The sequence below is a fragment of the Spinacia oleracea genome, chromosome 4 (genome assembly GCF_020520425.1).
Source record: "Spinacia oleracea cultivar Varoflay chromosome 4, BTI_SOV_V1, whole genome shotgun sequence".
In the NCBI taxonomy this organism is placed as follows: Eukaryota; Viridiplantae; Streptophyta; class Magnoliopsida; order Caryophyllales; family Amaranthaceae; genus Spinacia; species Spinacia oleracea.
This window is the reverse complement of record NC_079490.1, coordinates 183,565,106-183,583,490: the sequence shown is the minus strand read 5'-3', so window position 1 is coordinate 183,583,490 and position 18,385 is coordinate 183,565,106. Positions and strand designations below refer to the sequence as shown.

Genomic DNA, 18,385 nt, shown 5'->3' with positions numbered 1-18,385 from the left:
TTCAACTTCCCACAAAGTCTCCGATAGGATAAGTACAAATGTCAATGGAAAGTTACTTCCCACATTATTAACCAAACAACTTTAGCTCATAGATTTAATTAAGGAACTCATTTTCTATGAATTTGTATTTCATGCGAATTTCTACTTGATATGTGAACCAAACGACACCTAACTTAGCAACTACTACCCCCGTTTCATAAAATTCTTTACAGTTACTATTTGTACGGACTCCAATGCAATATTTAACTACTAATATATCCAATTTCATATGTGAAAAAATTATAAAAAGTTGATATTCTGAAAATGAATAACGAGACCAATCTAACATGATCTTACATGTAACATTTTGATGTATATAATAGTGGGAATTTACCGTCAAATTTTTCGACACATTTTCCAAAGCGTAAAGAACTTTCTGAAACGGAGGTAGTACTACGTAAGATTTTTATTTGTTGTCCAGTACAGTCTCTTTAGATTTGGCTACCCTTTTTTTAATTCATTCCTTGCATCATACTCTATTTATTGAGGAAAGTGATAAAGTATAAAACTAACCTTGAGACTTTGACCACCAGCTTAAGATTTTGGTTGTGTTAGTCATTTGACATGATATCGGAGCCAGCGTGACACAAAGGTCACAGATTCAAATCTCAACCCCCCCCCCCCCTAAAGTAGAATATTTAGCGTTGGGTGAGGAGAAGCCCATGATGCATCCATACGTCAAACCCGAAAGGCTTTCATATAAAGGGCATGATAGAGTATAAACCTAATTTTGGGATTTGCGACCATTAGGTTAAGTTTTTGGTTGAGTTGATCATTTAACAAAAAGATAGAATGAAATAGTCCGTAATAAAGCTGGTCTTAGGGAATGAGCCAGATTGAAAGAAAAATAATGATACTTCATCCGCTCCATAAATATTGCAACATCGTTTTTTTACACTATTCATAATTGACCATTCACCTTTGTTCATTTTTTGTGATTTTTACCTAAGAAAATTTGTATTCAGATGAGATTTTGTTAGATTCGTATCGATATATATTTTTAAATATAAAAGTTTAAATTTTTTACTTATACATAATTCGGGATATTAAGAGTCAAAGTATGCGTTGGAAAGCTTAAAGTCAAATATGGTGTGATATTTAAAGAACAGAAGAAATATATGTTTATAATATAACAAAGTAAAAGTAGATTATTATTCAAAACAGCCCAATGTAAACAGTGTTAGGATGCATATGAACTTTATTTTTAAGTACGTGCATAACCTATTAATAACATTCGTCAAGTTAATTTGACAACTACACAGGTTAACGCTTTAAAATGAAACTCTTACTACCAAGTACCAAACCAAGCACAAGCAGATAATGATGGTAGGCCCGAGTTTGTCCTTTTTCCTATTTTTTTGTCTTTTACATGAATGGTACTTCCTTTTTTGTCTTTTAACTATTTGTCTTTTAATTGATATGTGTATTTCCACACATAGATATGCGAAAAAACGAACCCACTGTGAGTTACCCAACATCTCTATTCGAATACTTGATCATCACGGAAGACTTGTCAAATGTGAATAATTAGTGAAATGGGTCTTTTGGAAGAATAATAGCACCAGAAAGTCATGATACGTGACCTATTTGTCCATTTGCGGCGATGATAAGGGAACATGCCATTAAAATAATTCATCATGGAAATTTCATATGTGGTTCCATTTCGTATTTCTATTCCTACATATATATACTACTCCCATTCTCCCTATTATTCTTAACCACACATACTCTTATTATCTCTATTTCTCTCTTTCTTTTCTACCTCTTGGTGTAATTTCATTTAAAAAAAAAAAAAAAAAAACTAATTTTCTCATTCCAAAACTACAAATGGAAGTAACTATAATATCAATAGGAATTTCGTTGGTTTGTGTTGTATTGGTAAGTGTATCATGGTTTACATTAAATTGGCTATGGTTAAAGCCAAAGAGACTAGAGAAATGCCTTAGGAATCAAGGGTATAAAGGTAATTCTTACAGGCTATTGCATGGTGACACCAAAGATAGAGCTTCTATGACTATTGAAGCTAGATTAGAGCCTCCTTTGCCACTTATGTCCAATGACGTTCTTCCACGTGCCCTCCCCTTCTTCAATCATACTCTTAACACACATGGTATGTTTTTGTTTTTATTTTTCAATTCGTCTGCTTGAATAAATATTGTGTTTGTTAAGGATAACGTAGTTATCCTAAAGGATAGAATATCATATAAGATAAAATTGTCTTATATAATACTACCTCCATTCCTTAATGTTCTTTACGCTTTGGAATATGTGTCCAAAGTATGAAAACTTTGACCGTAGATTCTCATTGTTATATACATCAAAATGTTATCATGTAAGATCTTGTTAGATTAGTCTCGTTATGTATTTTCAAAATATCAAATTTTAATAATTTTTTCACATACGGAAATGGATATATAAGTGGTTAAATATTGCATTGGAGTTTGTGCAAATAGTAAGCGTAAAGAACATTAAGGAACGGAGGTAGTATAAGATAGAAGTCTACAGGGCTTGAGATAAAATTCTTCTAATTAAAACTCGGGTTATATTATGACGAAGTGTTGTACATTCGATCTACTCTCCATTTTCATGTAATTAAAACATGCATATTTGGCACAGGAAGAAGATGCTTTGTATGGAATGGTCCAGTGCCTTTGGTTACCATTGCGGAACCAGAGCTAATAAGGGAAGTGTTAATGAAGATACACGAGTTTCAAAAGCCAACTGGTAATCCACTTTTAAAGAAGGTCGTCTCTGGTTTGGTTTTGTTAGAGGGTCAAATGTGGGCCAATCGCAGGAAGCTTCTCACTCCAGCTTTCCACATGGATAAGTTAAAGGTTATTATTTTATACTCCCTCCGTCCCAAAATTATCTTTCTGTTTGACCAATTTCACGGTTTTTAAGAAAAAACTAGTGTGTGGCTCGGGCGATGCCCCGCTTGCTACATTCAATACTTAAAATTTTAGATTTTTTTGTGCTTAATATTTGACCAAAATACATGTATTTCATAAAGTGAAAACATCCATTAAGTTCGTAAACTACAAAGACACACTACGTCATTTATCATGCTAAGTAATTTTTCAATTAGATCATTTTACCATTCGTATAATTTGTTTTCTAGTGGAACTAAGTGCTTCAAATTATTAAACACCAAATTATTATAATTTACGTAAACATGTTTTTCATGTTTTAATGCTATAATTATTATTATGTTTTTCAAACAGTCCAAAGAAAATAAAATGTCATGTAAAAATTTACATGTGTTTAGATTTATGTTAATATTTATTTATAAATTATGTGAATAAATGAACCACAAATGGTGGTTGGTTAAGTGGTAATGAAACTTATCATCTACACATGAGGTCTTGTGTTCGAATCTCATTGCATTAGTTTTGGTTGTCCATGACATGGTATAACACTTTGTGAGTGGATGACGGATGGAGTATTTCATTCGTCCTTATTATAGCTTCCCCCATAGTACGAGTATTCAGAGCAACTAAATGATTCGACGATGGACATCAAGTAAAACTACCATTTGTAATTGTTTTTTGTGACTTATTGCAGTATATGATTCCTGCATTGTGGGAAAGCTCTAATTATATGGTAAAGGAGTGGGAAGAAATGATATCGAGGACAGGTTCATATGAAATTGAAGTGTGGTCTTATTTACATAAATTATCAGCTGATCTCATTTCTAGAGCCGCATTTGGAAGTAGTTATGAAGAAGGAAAGAGGATATTTGAACTTTTAACTGAACAACTTCAGATTGCAGTTCCAGTTTTCAATGCAGTTTATATTCCTGGTTGGAGGTAACTCTAAATTAATTACATAATATATCTAAATGTTTTCGTAGTTAACACTACAAGAATTTGTATCTTTAACGACAGCCTAATTACGACGGGTCAAAAATCCCGCCGCAAAATCCTTTTGCGATGGGGCTAACAACCAAACAATGACGGGAATAACCGTCGCAAATGTCTTTTACGACGGGTTTACGACGGATTTACGACGGGATTTCTATTAACGACGGCCCCTTTTATGACGGGTTCGCGTCAGGAAATCCCGTCGTTAATCAATGATTATTGGCCTTTCGCGACGGGATTTTCCGTCGTTAATAGTACAATTTTTTGTAATGTAAGGTACGTTTAATTCACCCGATTTTCATTTACTTTATATGAATTTATCTTATCTGAAATTGTCTAAACTTATTAAAACTTATATAAACTTATTTTAGTTATAAATTATCCAGCTTGAATAACCCCTATTTAACTTAATTTTCTTAAAATAAGGAGAAATAAAATGAACAGAATATAACTTAGCTAAGAATATTTCTAGTGCACGGTACTCAAGTATTATTCAAACTGTCAATCTGGCATACTAGATTATTTTATTTAATAAAAATTTAACTTCATGCATTCTCTTTCTGCCCATGTCTTCTACGTCCCATTTCTTGGGATCTACAATTAAAATTAGGATCATTTATTCAAGACTGTATCACAATATACTTAAAGAAATAAAATACTCCGTATGAAAATTATACTACGTACCAAGGATAAAGCTTTTTTCAATTGATGGTTAATACTTCCTCCGTTTTTATTTATATATCACAATTGGGTTTATGACACTATTTACACAAGCTTATTTGGCTTCATTTTGTGATTTATACTTAAGAAAAAAACATAGTCGTGTGGGGTCTTATTAGATTCGTATTAATAAATATTTTTTAAATATAATTTTTTATAATTTTTTCTTGTGTATAATTGGAGATATTAACGTTTGAAATCATGCATTGGCAAACGTGCCTAAATAATTGTGTCATTTAAAAAAGAACAGAGGAAGTAGTAATCAATCATGGATAGCTATAGTTTCTGCAAGTTTATTTTCCCTTTATGATAACTAGTATTGTTAATTGGAGTTAGGGGAAAATACAAAATTTATCTAATTTTCTACGTGAATTGGTACTTGTCACTTATTAAACAAATAAAGAAACAATGACCTACTTATAAGATTAATGACTACTCTACTACCAATTGGTTGTAGGATAAAAATCATGCATACTAGCTAAGTTTGCATGTCATAAGAATGACATGGGCTTGTATTTGTCCTAGTTAAATTTATCAATATGCCGTAGAAGTATTTTGAGTTCTTTCGAGTAGATTGTTGTTATGGAGTATTATTTTACTTTTAATTTTTAATTATATTACGTAATTAACTAACTTTGTGCTTTAATTAGGTTTGTCCCAACCAAGGCAAACAAAAGGATAGTAGAGATAGACGTGGAAATCCGCACCCTTCTAAAAGGTGTTATTGAAAAGAGGAAGAAGGCAATAAAAGCAGGGGAAAAGCCTAAGGATGACTTACTGGGAATACTATTGGAGACAAACTTTCAAGATGACATTGGACATGGAAATAAAAGAAAACAACGTATTGAGTTGACAATTGAGGAAGTAATCAACGAAAGTAAGTTGTTTTACTTAGCAGGTCAAGGCACCACTTCTACGTTACTTGTATGGACACTAATCATGTTGGCAAGGCATCATGACTGGCAAGCCCGAGCTCGTAAAGAGGTTTTAAACATGTTTGGAGATCGTAACCCTGACTTTCAGGGATTGAATCATCTCAAAATTGTAAGTTCAAATGTTAATTATACTCTTTTGGTGCGAAATAATGGTTACATAATTATCTTATTTGTCCATCTTTAAAAACTAAATAATACTCCCTCCGTCCCGGAATACTCGACCTGGTTTGACCGGCACAGAGTTTAAGGGATTTGAATTGACTTATTTAATTTAATAGGTAGTAGTTGATAGTGGGGTATTATTTTAATGTAGTTAGTGGGAGGTGGGTTAAGAGGTGGGGTTGGGGGAGAAGAGGGGTTGAATTTTTAATTATTTTTTGTATAGAGTATGGGGGTAGGTGGGTTAATAGGGGTGGAGTGAGAAATAATATAATATTGTTAGAATATTTCCATTTTTAGAAACAGGTCAAATATGAAGGGACGGCCCGATAAGGAAAACAGATCAAGTATTCCGGGACGGAGGGAGTACCATCTTTTCAACCAAAAATAGGGTTTCTAAATGTGTAGTTCAATTAAGATACATGCATTAAGTAATTAATCTCTGGTTTTATCTTTATAGGTAAACATGATACTACAAGAGGTTCTTAGGTTATATCCCCCTGTTTTAGAATTACAGCGTACAGTTGAAGAAGATATTAGGGTCGGAGATGTCTTCTTACCTGCAGGTGTGTTAGTTAATCTTCCAATACTACTTATTCAACAAGATGAAAAGCTTTGGGGCGATGATGCTAAAGAATTTAAGCCAGAAAGGTTTAGTGAAGGAATTTCAAAGGCGACAAAAGGGAACATGTCATTTTTCTCATTTGGGTGGGGCCCAAGAATATGCATTGGATCAAATTTTGCCATGATTGAAGCCAAAATGACATTAGCTTTGATTCTACAACGTTTCTCTTTCGAGCTTTCGCCGTCTTATGCTCATGCTCCATCCGCCATTGGAGCTCTTAGACCTCAATTTGACGCTCCAATCATCTTCAACAAACTATAGGTTGATTATTATTTTATGTAACTTTATTGAAAAATATCATTTTGATGTTTGTATCTCCTTTTCTTTGGAAGTTTGTCATCTTTGGAAGTGCGGACCGGGGAGGCCCATCGATGATAAGCCCCTCCTAGATGATGTTTGTATCTCCTTTTCTTTGGAAGTTTGTTCTGGCTTATAAAATTTCTAATTTACAGATTAAAAAAATAAACTAACGCAGTATATTGTATCGATAACTTTTCTTCTCTTTTTGGATCAACATTTTCTTTTAATCATCTTTAGAATATATGTACTAATTGACTCTATTGATAACTACAACGAGTCTGATTCTCCGCTTAACACATACACAAATACTTATAAGACTTTCTTCAAAATGGCTACACGCGTGGAGAACCGTATACAACTTTCGGGTGCGATCCTGAAATAGCTAATAAGTTTTTGTTTCTTTTTATGAAACGGCAGGAGGAGAGCCTCTACCAAAGCTCTTAAGATACGAGAGAACTCTACTTGACTCACAGGGGCATGTACGTTAGCACAAACAACACGAGTACATAATTCTATCACGAAACACACTTCAATTCCAAATTAAGAAATATATACGTAAAAGGGATACATTCCGTACTATTGGTTTTCTTTTCTGTTTTCTTATTTATGTCAGTAATCATTCGGATACCATAAGTGAAACGGAGATGAACGCCAAAAGAACATAAAACAACATGTTGTTATCCAATAAAAAATAATAATTGTGATCCTCTAACAATCACCTCCCTAATCTAACACAGTCAAATGTCAATTACAATATTTCTGATTCCGTGAAAGGGAAAATCATTTATATTCTTTTTCTTTTAAAAAAATATGACCTGATTTTAAAATAGAGTTTTCAAAACCAATAAAATGTGTCTTTGGTTTCCTGCATTCACATTGTTTTTTTCTGTCATGAATTTGACCATAGGTATCCTATGTTTAGGTGAAAACCTTGAAGTACCTAACACTTTTATTTGAAGCCTCAATTCCCACAAAATGACACACCACCCTCAATAATCAAATATCTCAAAACAAGACCCAAAAAGAAATGCCTCTCAATCCTTCACCAAAGGCATTCAATTGATGATGAAGATGGGATATATCCCAGGCGAAGATTTAGGTCGTGATGGCAAAGGTATGAAACATCAAATCCCCATTACTGAGAAGCGAAATCGCTATGGTTTAGGATATGATCCAAGCAAGGACCTCCACGTCATCAAGAAACCATCTCTTGAAGGAAATATGTCCTTCACCCAAGGTGCATTAAGTCTAATACCAAGGTTCAGATTAATTGCGAACAATTAATTCAGTGAGATCAAGTGATCGTAACAGCTAGCTGGAGCAATGCTTCCGATCAGTGAGTTCTAATGAATATTAAACTCACAGCTTACTCTTGACTGAACCTACAAGGTCACACCAATGACACGTAACAGATCACCGGATTAAATGAATCGGAAATTCATTTAATAGCTTTTCGGGAATTAGTTTTGGAAAACGTATTATACGATACGACCTTGCATCGGAATCGTATATCGTATCACGAATATTCGTAAGCTAGGAGAAACGAATAAATCGTATCGTACGACGGTTATTCGTCGTATACGAAACGATAAATAATATCCGGAACGATGTTAAGTCGCGACTACGGGGAGTGGCCCACGATCCAAGTGCGCGAAGCACTCAAGGCCCATGGACACTCGGCACGCAAGCAAGGCCACGACACAGCACCGCTGGCCCATGGCCGAGCAGCTGCGTGTGTGTGCGCGGGGGCCAAGGCAACGACACAGCAGCAGCAGCGCGGCCCACGGCCCAGCTCGTTGTGTGTGCTCGTGTGCGCTTGTGTGGGCTTGCTGGCCGGTCTTGCCCTTGTGGCTTGGCCGGTTAGTAAGGTTATGTTAATAACCTTCTAACCCTTTTTCCAATAAAATAATTCACACATACTCAAAACCCTAGAGACTCAGAGAACCCTAATTCTCTCTATGCCTCCAAAGTGAGTTCTTCCCAAAAGCAAACTATCTTGATTAATTGTCTAAGCTACGATAATCAAGACGGATCTGATCGTGTCGGTGAACCAAGTAGAGGAACGACAAGTGGAGTTCTAAGTTCGTGTTCGTTGACAGATTTGTGGAAAACACGCTTTAAACGTAAGTATGCTTAATCTGTGCTTTATACATGCTTCCTGGCTTTGGGGATTGTTTCCGCACATGTTATTATGTTTAACTGTATTCCCCTACATCTCTCACATTGAATGGAAAGTTTGTGTTACAATATGATACTGATACTGAGCCCTACTACGAATTTTCTGAACCATGGTATCAGACCCGGCCCTTGGGCAGGGCATAAGGGGCACTCGCCCTGGGCCCAAGGGAAAAGGCCTGAAATCAACGCAATCTACCAGATAACGTCATCATTAAATTCTTATTGAACATATTAAGAAATGCCAAAACTTGATTCACTGGTTAATGCGCATAGAAGTAACTCACTGCATGGATTGGATATGCGCGGGTTTGATTCCGCAATCGTTACTTTTTTTTTCCCAAAAGTTTATTAATTTCTTTCACGTTTATACCTGCTATTTTTATTTCTCAATTTGTATCAAACATAATACACCAAAATAAAGTCAGTCATTTTCATGCACAACTTTTCCAGTCCTACTAACTTTTTTTCTTCTTTTGTTTATTTAATATTTTAATTTTAGGATTTTGAAAAAAGAATTGAATTTTTAGTCATAGTATATTTTATCAAATTAATTTAACGCATAGCTCGAAAATTTGCATACACTTGCTAAAACTCTTGTACAATACGAACATGCGGAGTAATTATTTTTCCAATACATTTCTTTCATCCAACGTACTTTGCGAACCGTACATATTTCGTTGTTAACTTGTTATTTTCAGATGTTATTTTGATAATTAATGTTTGAGATATATTGGAATTCATGTTTAATAATACAAGATCGAATGTTTTAAACCTTATAGAAGTACTATTATGTATGTTTTTAATAGAGTTAATGAATGAAAAAAAGAGGAAAAAAAAAACAAGTTGTATGAGAGTAGTATCATATCACCCTTTTAATAAAAAGCATCTCCTATTTACAAATAATTTTTATTGTAAACCTTTAAATATATAGGGCCCCAAATTATTTTTTCGCCCACAGGCCACAAAAAAGTCAGGACCGGCCCTGCATGGTATGACCCAATTAAGAAGCAGAGACTCCCAGGACTAGAGATGTTCTTTGCTGAAGCTAGAAATGAAGAATTAATCAAAAAGTGATTATACAAAGAGCCTAAGCCGAAAGAGAACATTGATTGGATCAAGTATTTAAAGCAAGGAGTTTTGAGATAATTATTTACAAACTTTGGAAATGAAGGAAATCTTGATCCAATGACGTTTATTGTACCAGTTAGTGCAAGGATTGAGCGCGAAGGAAATACCTATATCAAGAACAAATAATCTTACATTCCACACGTTTTAAGTGATCCAACTCCCAAACATCTTTCAAATTCAAACACTACCCATTCCTCTACCTTGAAAGGTTATGAATTCGATAGTTCATCATCTACCCAATCATTCCTTCATACCCAGCTTATTCTGATAATGAAGACTTTGAATGTGTTAATAAAGCTAAATATATTTGCATGCAAGAAGTTAATTTTGATCACAATGCATTATCTGATAGTGAATCTTTCGATGAGCCTAAGTCATGCATGATGCCCAAAGATGATTCAATAGTTATAAATATTGGAACTAAAAGTAATGTAAAAGAAGTCAAAGTAGGGTCTCACTTTCCCCCGAGGAACAAACTGCATTCATTGCTTTGCTTAGGGAGTATGTAGATGTATTTGCATGGTCGTATGAAGATATGCAGGTGTTGAAACATTGCTGAACATCGCATTCACCTTTATCCCAACAGCAAGCCGAAGCAACAAAAGCTCCAAAGAATGAAACCGGAAATTAGTCTAAAAGTCAAAGCTGAAATCCAAAAACAACTCGATGCCAACTTCATGAAACAAATCAAACACCCTGAATTGTTGGCTAACATAGTGGTAGTTCCCAAAAAAGATGGAAGGGTCAGAGTATGCATTGACTTCAGGGATTTTGAATGCTACATCACAAAAGATTATTTCCCTTTACCTCACATTGATGTACTGGTAGATAGCACTGCAGGGCATTCCATGTTCTCATTTATGGACGGGTTCTCGGGCTATAATCAAATACTCATGGTAGAAGACAATATTCCAAAGACGTCATTTATCACATGATGGGTAACATTCTATTATCAAGCAATGCTATTCGGTTTAAAAAACGCAGGTGCTACTTATCAACGAGCTGCAATAACAATTCTACATGACCTTAGTAATGATATAGTTGAAATATACGCGGATTATATGATTCTCAAAAGCCACGATTGAGGGGAGGACATAAATGCATTAAGGTAATTTTTTTTGACAAGATCAGAAAATAATTTAAGATTAAATCCTAAAAAATGTGTACTTAGAGTTACTTCTGGAAAACTTTTGGGCTTTATTGTGAGCCAAGATGGGATCAAGGTTGATTCCGAAAAAGTGAAAGCCATCCAAGAGCTCCTCCCCCAAGGAAAAAAAAGAAATCCAGGGATTCCTTGGAATAATTCAATACATTCGCAGGTACATATCGCAACTTGGCACTCGATGTGAACCGATTTTCAAGCTTTTAAGGAAAAATAAACAGAAAAAATGGAATGCATAATGTCAACCTTTATTTGACTCAATGAAGGAATATCTCTCTAATCCCCTAGTATTAATGCCACCCAAGCAAGGAGAGCCTTTGATTTTTTACCTCACAGTCGCTGAAACTGCCATGGGAGCATTATTGGCTCAATACCAAGAAGACACCAAAAGAGAAATTGCCATTTACTACCTCAACAAGAAGTTTTTGGATTATGAAACCATATATAATCCTTTAGAAAAAGCTTGCATCGCCCTCATATATGTCACGAAGAAGCTACGACATTATCTACAAGCTCATACAAATTTTCTTATCTCAAGACTTGACCCTATCAAGTACATTTTTGAGAAACCAATTCTTGCTGAGAGGTTCGCGAGATGGCATGCAATGCTTTCAGAGTTTGATATTCAATGTGTAAACCAGAAATCTATCAAGGGGAGGGCGATATCTAAAGCATTGGCTGATGGACCAATATCAGGAGACGAATTTGATGAAGATTTTCCCGACGAACATTTACTCGACGTTGGTATATCTAGGTGGAAACTGTACTTTGATGGAGCATCTAATTGAAGGGGAAATGGCGCAGGTGTGTTACTCATTGATCCTTATGGATTTTATATCCCTTTTACTGTGAAGCTGATTTTTCCAACGACAAATAACACGGAGGAATACGAAGCTTGCATTTATGGTGTTAAGGCAGCCTTAGCAGCAAGGTTAAAATTCCTCGCAGTATATGGAGATTCTAACCTCATTATCTCTCAAACAATCGGAGTGTGGAGAGTCTGAGATTAAAGATTGCAAATGTATACTGAGTATCTCCAACAATTCATTCCTTACTTTGAAGATATTGACTTCACACATCTACCCCGAGAGCAAAAAAGTTTCACGGATGTGCTAGCAAACTTAGCAGTAAATTTAACATGGGACGCTGCTTCGACTTTGCAAGATGATGAGGATGCATGGTATGCTGATATTAAAAAAATTCTAATCACCCGTCAATATCCTGAAGGGAGTCATAAGAAAGATCATTGGCTATCCGACGATTAGCAGCGTCAATATTAAACTAATCAATTTTCTAATTGATTATATGGATGTGTATTTGATGCATTGAGACATGACCTAACTAGATTCTAAAAGTAGAATTAAATTTCTATATTTAGTTGATTCTTTAGACATGAGTATGTCTTAATAACCATGAGACAATTAGTTTAACATTGACATTGTTAAACATCGCACCGTAAAAGGAGGTTATAAAGGCGGTGATCATGTAGGCTAAGAATTGAGTGGGAGTTATGGTCATACAAGAGTGATAAGTCCTCCTATTAGATAGGAATGGTGCCAAGGCCTCTTGATGAGCGAGAATTGAAAAATTGCATGGCCATGCGCAATGGGATTAAAATGCTAATATTTATTTGAACAGTTCAAACTCGGCGATCAAGAAACTAAATTTGAGAATAACATTGTGATATAAAATTTGGAATTAAGAGACTTAAGTAATTTAGCATTGCGTCCTTGTCTTCCGACAAGTAGGAGCTGAGATTGAAGGAATATGTCCTTCGGCATTCCGGCAATTTCTAACACTACAAGAATTTGTATCATTAAATGACAATCCAATAATGACGGGTGAAAAATCTCATCGTAAAAGTCTTTCACGATGGGCTAACAACCAAATAAAGACGGGAACGCCCGTCGCAAATATCTTTTAGGATGGGCTAACCACGGGATTTTCCATCAATGACGACCCCCTTTTATGACGGGTTCGCGACAAGAAATTCCACCACTATTGGCCTTTAGTGACGGGATATTCCGTCGTTATAGGTACAATTTCTTGTAGTGTAAATATAAATAGGAATTAATTATGAAGATAATAAGTTAATTATTTAGTAATCATATTAGTTTGCTAGAGAATAAATGTGATTAGTAGGGCAATATTGATTGGGCTTACAACTAAAATATATTAATCCTATGAGGTTAGACATTGCAACACTAGTTGAACAAAAACAAACAAGCCCATTAGTGGGCCTTGTACCAGTCGACCATAAAGGGAAAGGGTTGAAGAATTAGTTCTCCTAATTAACCCATAACTCTAATATTATATTGATATAATATTAAGTTTTATGTATAACAAGTTAATCAGTAACTTTGAAACAAAAGAAAACCCAAAACCCTTCCCTTGAAAAGACGTCACTTACATTACCACCAAAAGCAAGAGAAGTTTTTCTCTCCCGTTCTAATAGACGTTGGTATTCATGCATGGACTAAATAGTGGAGCAACACTCGAGGCTCTTAGATCTTCGAAGCTTGCATACAAACGGGAGAACACGGTACAGAGAATATTATTCTACCATCATAAATCTGATTCATATTATTATTATGCATGTGATCCTATAATAGATGTTAAGAAATTATTTCCTAAAATTCCCCTTCATGCATCTATATTATCCTACAATTTCAACATATAAATTTTGTTATTATGGCTAGCAAAGTAATGCATTAATCCCAGCAAGTAATAATTCATGCATTTTATTTCGGAAACAAGAGTAAGACTAAATCTTAAAGAGTGCTTAGCTAATTAATAGTACTTAGTACAATGCAATAAACATTTAGCAAGAAGCTCGAGTAGCCAGGCGAGCTTATCCTCTTGTGAAACTAGTACAGGCGAATTGAAGTCGAATATGCCGATCCTCTGACATAATGTTTGCACGCCATTGAAGCTAATCATGATTGTAACGGATGTACAATCAAATGAGCACCGAATTGGGGCTGAAGAGTTAAAATGGTGGTAGGAGCATGAGTATAAGACGGGGAAAGCTCGAAAACAAAGCGCTGCAAAATCATGGATACTGCCATTCTAGCTTCAGCAATTGCAAAGTTCTGACCAACACAGATCCTAGGTCCCCAACCAAAGGGAAAGTATGCCATTTTGCCTTTAGTTGCCTTTGCAACCCCTTCTGCAAATCTATCTGGTTTGAAATCATGTGCATCATCACCCCATAGTCTTTTATCGTGGTGTGTATGAAGGATTGACAGACTCACCACTGAACCAGCTGGGACTAATATATTTCCAAGCTTTGTTTCGCGGTCTGGTATTGCACGAGACACTTCTATTACAGGAGGAAACAATCTCAACACCTCATACAATATCATTGTCACCTATACAAAAAAGTAAAACAATCAAACAAAATCATTCATTCAAATGGTGGGTGAGCATATATTGGATCAATCCGTGCGCTATGGACCATGGTACACAGTGAGCATGGTGCACCGGCCAAAAGAACATATGTGCGTAAGCAAAAGAACATGCGATATAATATTTCACTTTTTTTTGTTATAAAAAATAATATAGTACTCCGTATTTCACTACTAGATTTTAGCCCGTGCGATGCACGGATTCTATTAAATTGTTATGTTTAAATAAACATCTTATGTATATACCACTTTTATATATTAGATTAGATTAGTTTTTGATTTTGCATTGAATTTCATTTTAGTTTTTTTTTATTAATAGAGTGTTTGTTTTTGGATGAAATTGTATATGCGTAATATTAATAATTAATTAATAAAAAATATCTACGTGGCACTTAATCATTTATCTACGTGGCACTCGACTTTTTTAATTCAAAATTAATTTCGAAATATTATTTTTCATTGGCCGAAACCATTAGATTTTTCTACGTGGCGCTCTAATATTTGATTAATGTTTTGATTTTAAATTGAATTTTATTTATTTTATTTTGGATTAGGGTTTGATTTTGGATGAATTTTATTTTAGATTTATTTTTTAATTATTTGAGTGTTTGATTTTAGATGGAGTTGTATATATTAGTAATAATTAATTAATTAAAATATCTACTTGGCACCTAATTAATTATCTACGTGGCAATCGATTATTTTTTAATTATTAGTGTGTTTGATTTTAGATGGAGTTGTATATATTAGTAATTAATTAATTAAAATATCTACATGGCACCTAATTAATTATCTACGTGGCACTTGATTTTTTTAATTCAAAAATAAATTAGAAATCTTATTTTTCATTGGACGAAACCATTAATAATCCTAGGTGGCGCTTTAATATTTCAGCAAATATGCCTCCTTTATATATGTATATTAGAATATTAGATTTATGTTATAAAAAATAATATAGTACGGAGTATTTCACTATTTATTAAAAATATAATAAAAAATATATTAGTGTTATATTAACGTAACCAACTGTTCTTTTAATTATATACTAGTGTTCTTAAGGTGAACCATGCTCACTGTGCACCATGGTCCAACTTCTAAATTGCGTATATTGGTTTGTTTAAGTTAGATCGACTTACTATCTTTAACCGGCTTAGTCCTTCAATGTCAGGTTGATTCTTTCCAAAGGTTTCCAAGACTTCTTCTCTTGCACGAGTTTGCCAGTCTTGGTGTTTGCTCAATAAAACCATTGTCCAACCCAACAAAACCGAGGTAGTCTCTTGTCCTGCGAAGTAGAACAACTTGCATTCGTCGATTATATCCTGGAAAGTCATGGCCGTTTGTTGCTTATTATTACTACCAGACGCTTTAAAGTCAGAGTCCAACAAAATCCCTAACAAGTCATCCTTAGCAGCTTCTCCGGCCTCCATGGCCTTCTTTCTCTTGTCAATTAATCCCGTCAATAATGTTTGTATTTCTGAATTAATTTTGTTCATCTTCCTATTCGTCTCTGTTGGTACAAACCTACAACAATACAACATTAATAATTTGCAAAGTGAACGATAAAGCTAGGTGGGTGGTAAGTTAATTGCAAGTAATTAAGTATAATTCTTAAATAGACTTGGTCCACACTAAATTTATTGTGGACCATGTCTTAAAATAAAGTTAACAACTTGTGCCTAATTTATTTTGGCATTTTATTAGGATTATTATGGAAAAAAATATATCTAATTAGTGTCGTTGATACATGTTGTGCTTAAATAATGTGATTTTAAGTCATAATTCGCTTGTAAAAACATAAGGTTACTATGCTTCAAAAAATGGTTACTATGTCTAAAAATGTTGGTGTTTAATTTATTATGGTTACTATATGAACAATAAATGTCACTATAATTATTGATTTTGGGTCCACACTAATATTATTGTGGACCAGATCCACGCAAGAATATTCCAGTAATTAATTACCTCCAACCAGGGATTTGAAAAGAATAGAAATCTCGCATAATGATTTGTATTTGATCCTTTAGTAGTTCAAATATTCTACATCCTTCGATGTAGCTACTTCCAAAAGCAGCACGAGACAAAGCATCCGCGGATAGGCTTGTCATGTACGGCCACACATCCACCTCAGCAGAACCTGATTCGGATAACCTCTTGTCCAATTTGTTGGCCATTTCAGTGACACTTGTGCCTATTGCCGGAAGCATAAACTACAGAAAATGTTCAATGTGAGACAATTGCATGAAATCAAAGAAACAATAACGCGTAATTATCAATGAGGTCTTGCCCTAATAGTTAAGAATGCGAAAATTCCCCGTCCCCATATGTAATTTATTTGCCCTCGTGACTCATTTGCAACAAAAAGTAAGGCATATATACCTTAAGCTTTTCAACATGGAAAGCAGGGTTGATCAACCTCCTGTGTTTGGTCCATTTTTCGCCCTCGTAGCTAAAAACTCCAGGTACAAGCATGTCAATAAGTGGGTTCAGTTTCGGCTTTATAAAGTCGTTCATCCTAGATAACGCATCTTTCATTAGCTCTGGTGCTTGGACATGTATGATCGGTACAGGCCCTTGCCATGTCCAACAATTTTCACCTGCATTTTTACCGAATATGTTTAACTCGATCAATTATACGTTTATTACAACCCCTAACTTAAAAGTTCATAATAACAATAACCTTATTTAGAAATTAGAAGCGAGTAAAAGAATGGGAATAAAACTAACCGTATGTGTTGATTTGATGACAAAGGAAGGGAAAAATACGGGAAACGTGATCATTATTTTTAAAAGAAATGGGCTTTTCCGTCGCTTGATTACGCATACTCAAGATTTCTTTAGTATCACCATACAACAATTTGTAGGGATTTCCTTTCAACCCTTGTTCTCTCATATGCTTTTCAAGCTTTTTGGGAGTAAACCAAACCCAATTCAATGTTTTCCATACCCAATTTAGAATCAAAATAAGAGCTAACACAATTATAATATACCCAATTATTCCCATTTTTTGTGGTTTTTTTCTTCAAATGTGCGTGATATTGGAGTGTTAGCTAGAATGGCTTTGTTATATATGAAGTATATAGTTGAACTAAAATGCATGCATTTAGTTCAGTGTCTAGTTAGAATGGCTTTAGGGTTATGTTGTTACGTGTCTCCCATGCAGAAGTGTAATCCCTAGGACGAATGCATGGCACTGGTTTAGCTCATGTTCCAAGATTTTGGGAGCAACAAGCTTAGAGTCAACATTATTAGTCTTCGGTAAATACCAAGCAATTTTGGGAAGGTTAATCCTCAGTTAACTATTTATGAGACTTTATAATACTTCTACTATTTGTTGTTTTGACTAAATATTAGACTTCTTAATTTAAAATTAGTCATTCCCAGAAACATATGTTGGTTTTGGAAACTACTCCCTCCCTCCGTCTCTTTTTGTTTTTTACGTTTGGTATTTTTCACGCGTTTTAACGATTAATTATTTTGCATCGGGATTCCTCAATTTTTTATTTAAACAAGATAAATTACGTTTATTTATAATATTTTCACTTTTATCAAAATTCTTATATTGGAAAATAAGAAAAATTTAATGTCCCAATGGAAAAGTGTGAAAATTTTAATTGGTTAAAATAATAATTGGACACAAATTTTGATAGAATATATAATAAGTCATTTATGTGATAATATAAAAGGAAATGTAAAGAACATTTTGAAATACCCAAAAAGGAAAACGTAAAAAATAAAAAGAGATAAAGGGAGTAATACGGAGTAATACGGAGTAACAAGAAATGAAAATAGATTTATGATTCTCATACTTTTATTTTTAATTTACTAAAAAATACTCCCTGCATCTCTTTTTGTTCTTTACCTTTTCCTTTTTG

General features: G+C 34.3%; 2 protein-coding genes across 2 annotated transcripts; one reads left to right on the top strand and one right to left on the bottom strand.

The window, feature by feature from the left end:
- The first annotated feature begins 1,744 nt into the window (after positions 1-1,744).
- Positions 1,745-6,865, top strand: LOC110800623 (cytochrome P450 CYP72A219). Its single transcript, XM_022005935.2, has 5 exons — positions 1,745-2,149; positions 2,656-2,873; positions 3,601-3,845; positions 5,270-5,663; positions 6,174-6,865. Exons 1-5 carry the CDS (start codon positions 1,867-1,869, stop codon positions 6,597-6,599), a joined length of 1,566 nt encoding a protein of 521 aa, XP_021861627.2. The 5' UTR covers positions 1,745-1,866; the 3' UTR covers positions 6,600-6,865.
- A 7,066-nt stretch (positions 6,866-13,931) lies between these two features.
- LOC110800620 (cytochrome P450 72A397-like) lies at positions 13,932-17,514 on the bottom strand. Its single transcript, XM_022005931.2, has 5 exons — positions 17,238-17,514; positions 16,890-17,107; positions 16,476-16,720; positions 15,650-16,034; positions 13,932-14,477 (listed from the first exon to the last, which is right to left on the bottom strand). The coding sequence occupies exons 1-5, from the start codon at positions 17,512-17,514 to the stop codon at positions 14,043-14,045; spliced, it is 1,560 nt and encodes a 519-aa protein (XP_021861623.1). The 3' UTR covers positions 13,932-14,042.
- Positions 17,515-18,385: the final 871 nt, after the last annotated feature.

Coding starts and splice junctions, on each gene's coding strand:
- LOC110800623 (XM_022005935.2), top strand. CDS start 1,867: ATGGAAGTAACTATAATATCAATAGGAATTTCGTTGGTTTGTGTTGTA. Junction 2,150..2,655: donor TCATACTCTTAACACACATG/GTATGTTTTTGT, acceptor TATTTGGCACAG/GAAGAAGATGCTTTGTATGG. Junction 3,846..5,269: donor GTTTATATTCCTGGTTGGAG/GTAACTCTAAAT, acceptor TGCTTTAATTAG/GTTTGTCCCAACCAAGGCAA.
- LOC110800620 (XM_022005931.2), bottom strand. CDS start 17,514: ATGGGAATAATTGGGTATATTATAATTGTGTTAGCTCTTATTTTGATT. Junction 16,035..16,475: donor TTTCAAATCCCTGGTTGGAG/GTAATTAATTAC, acceptor GTATTGTTGTAG/GTTTGTACCAACAGAGACGA. Junction 14,478..15,649: donor GACTAAGCCGGTTAAAGATA/GTAAGTCGATCT, acceptor TTTTTTGTATAG/GTGACAATGATATTGTATGA.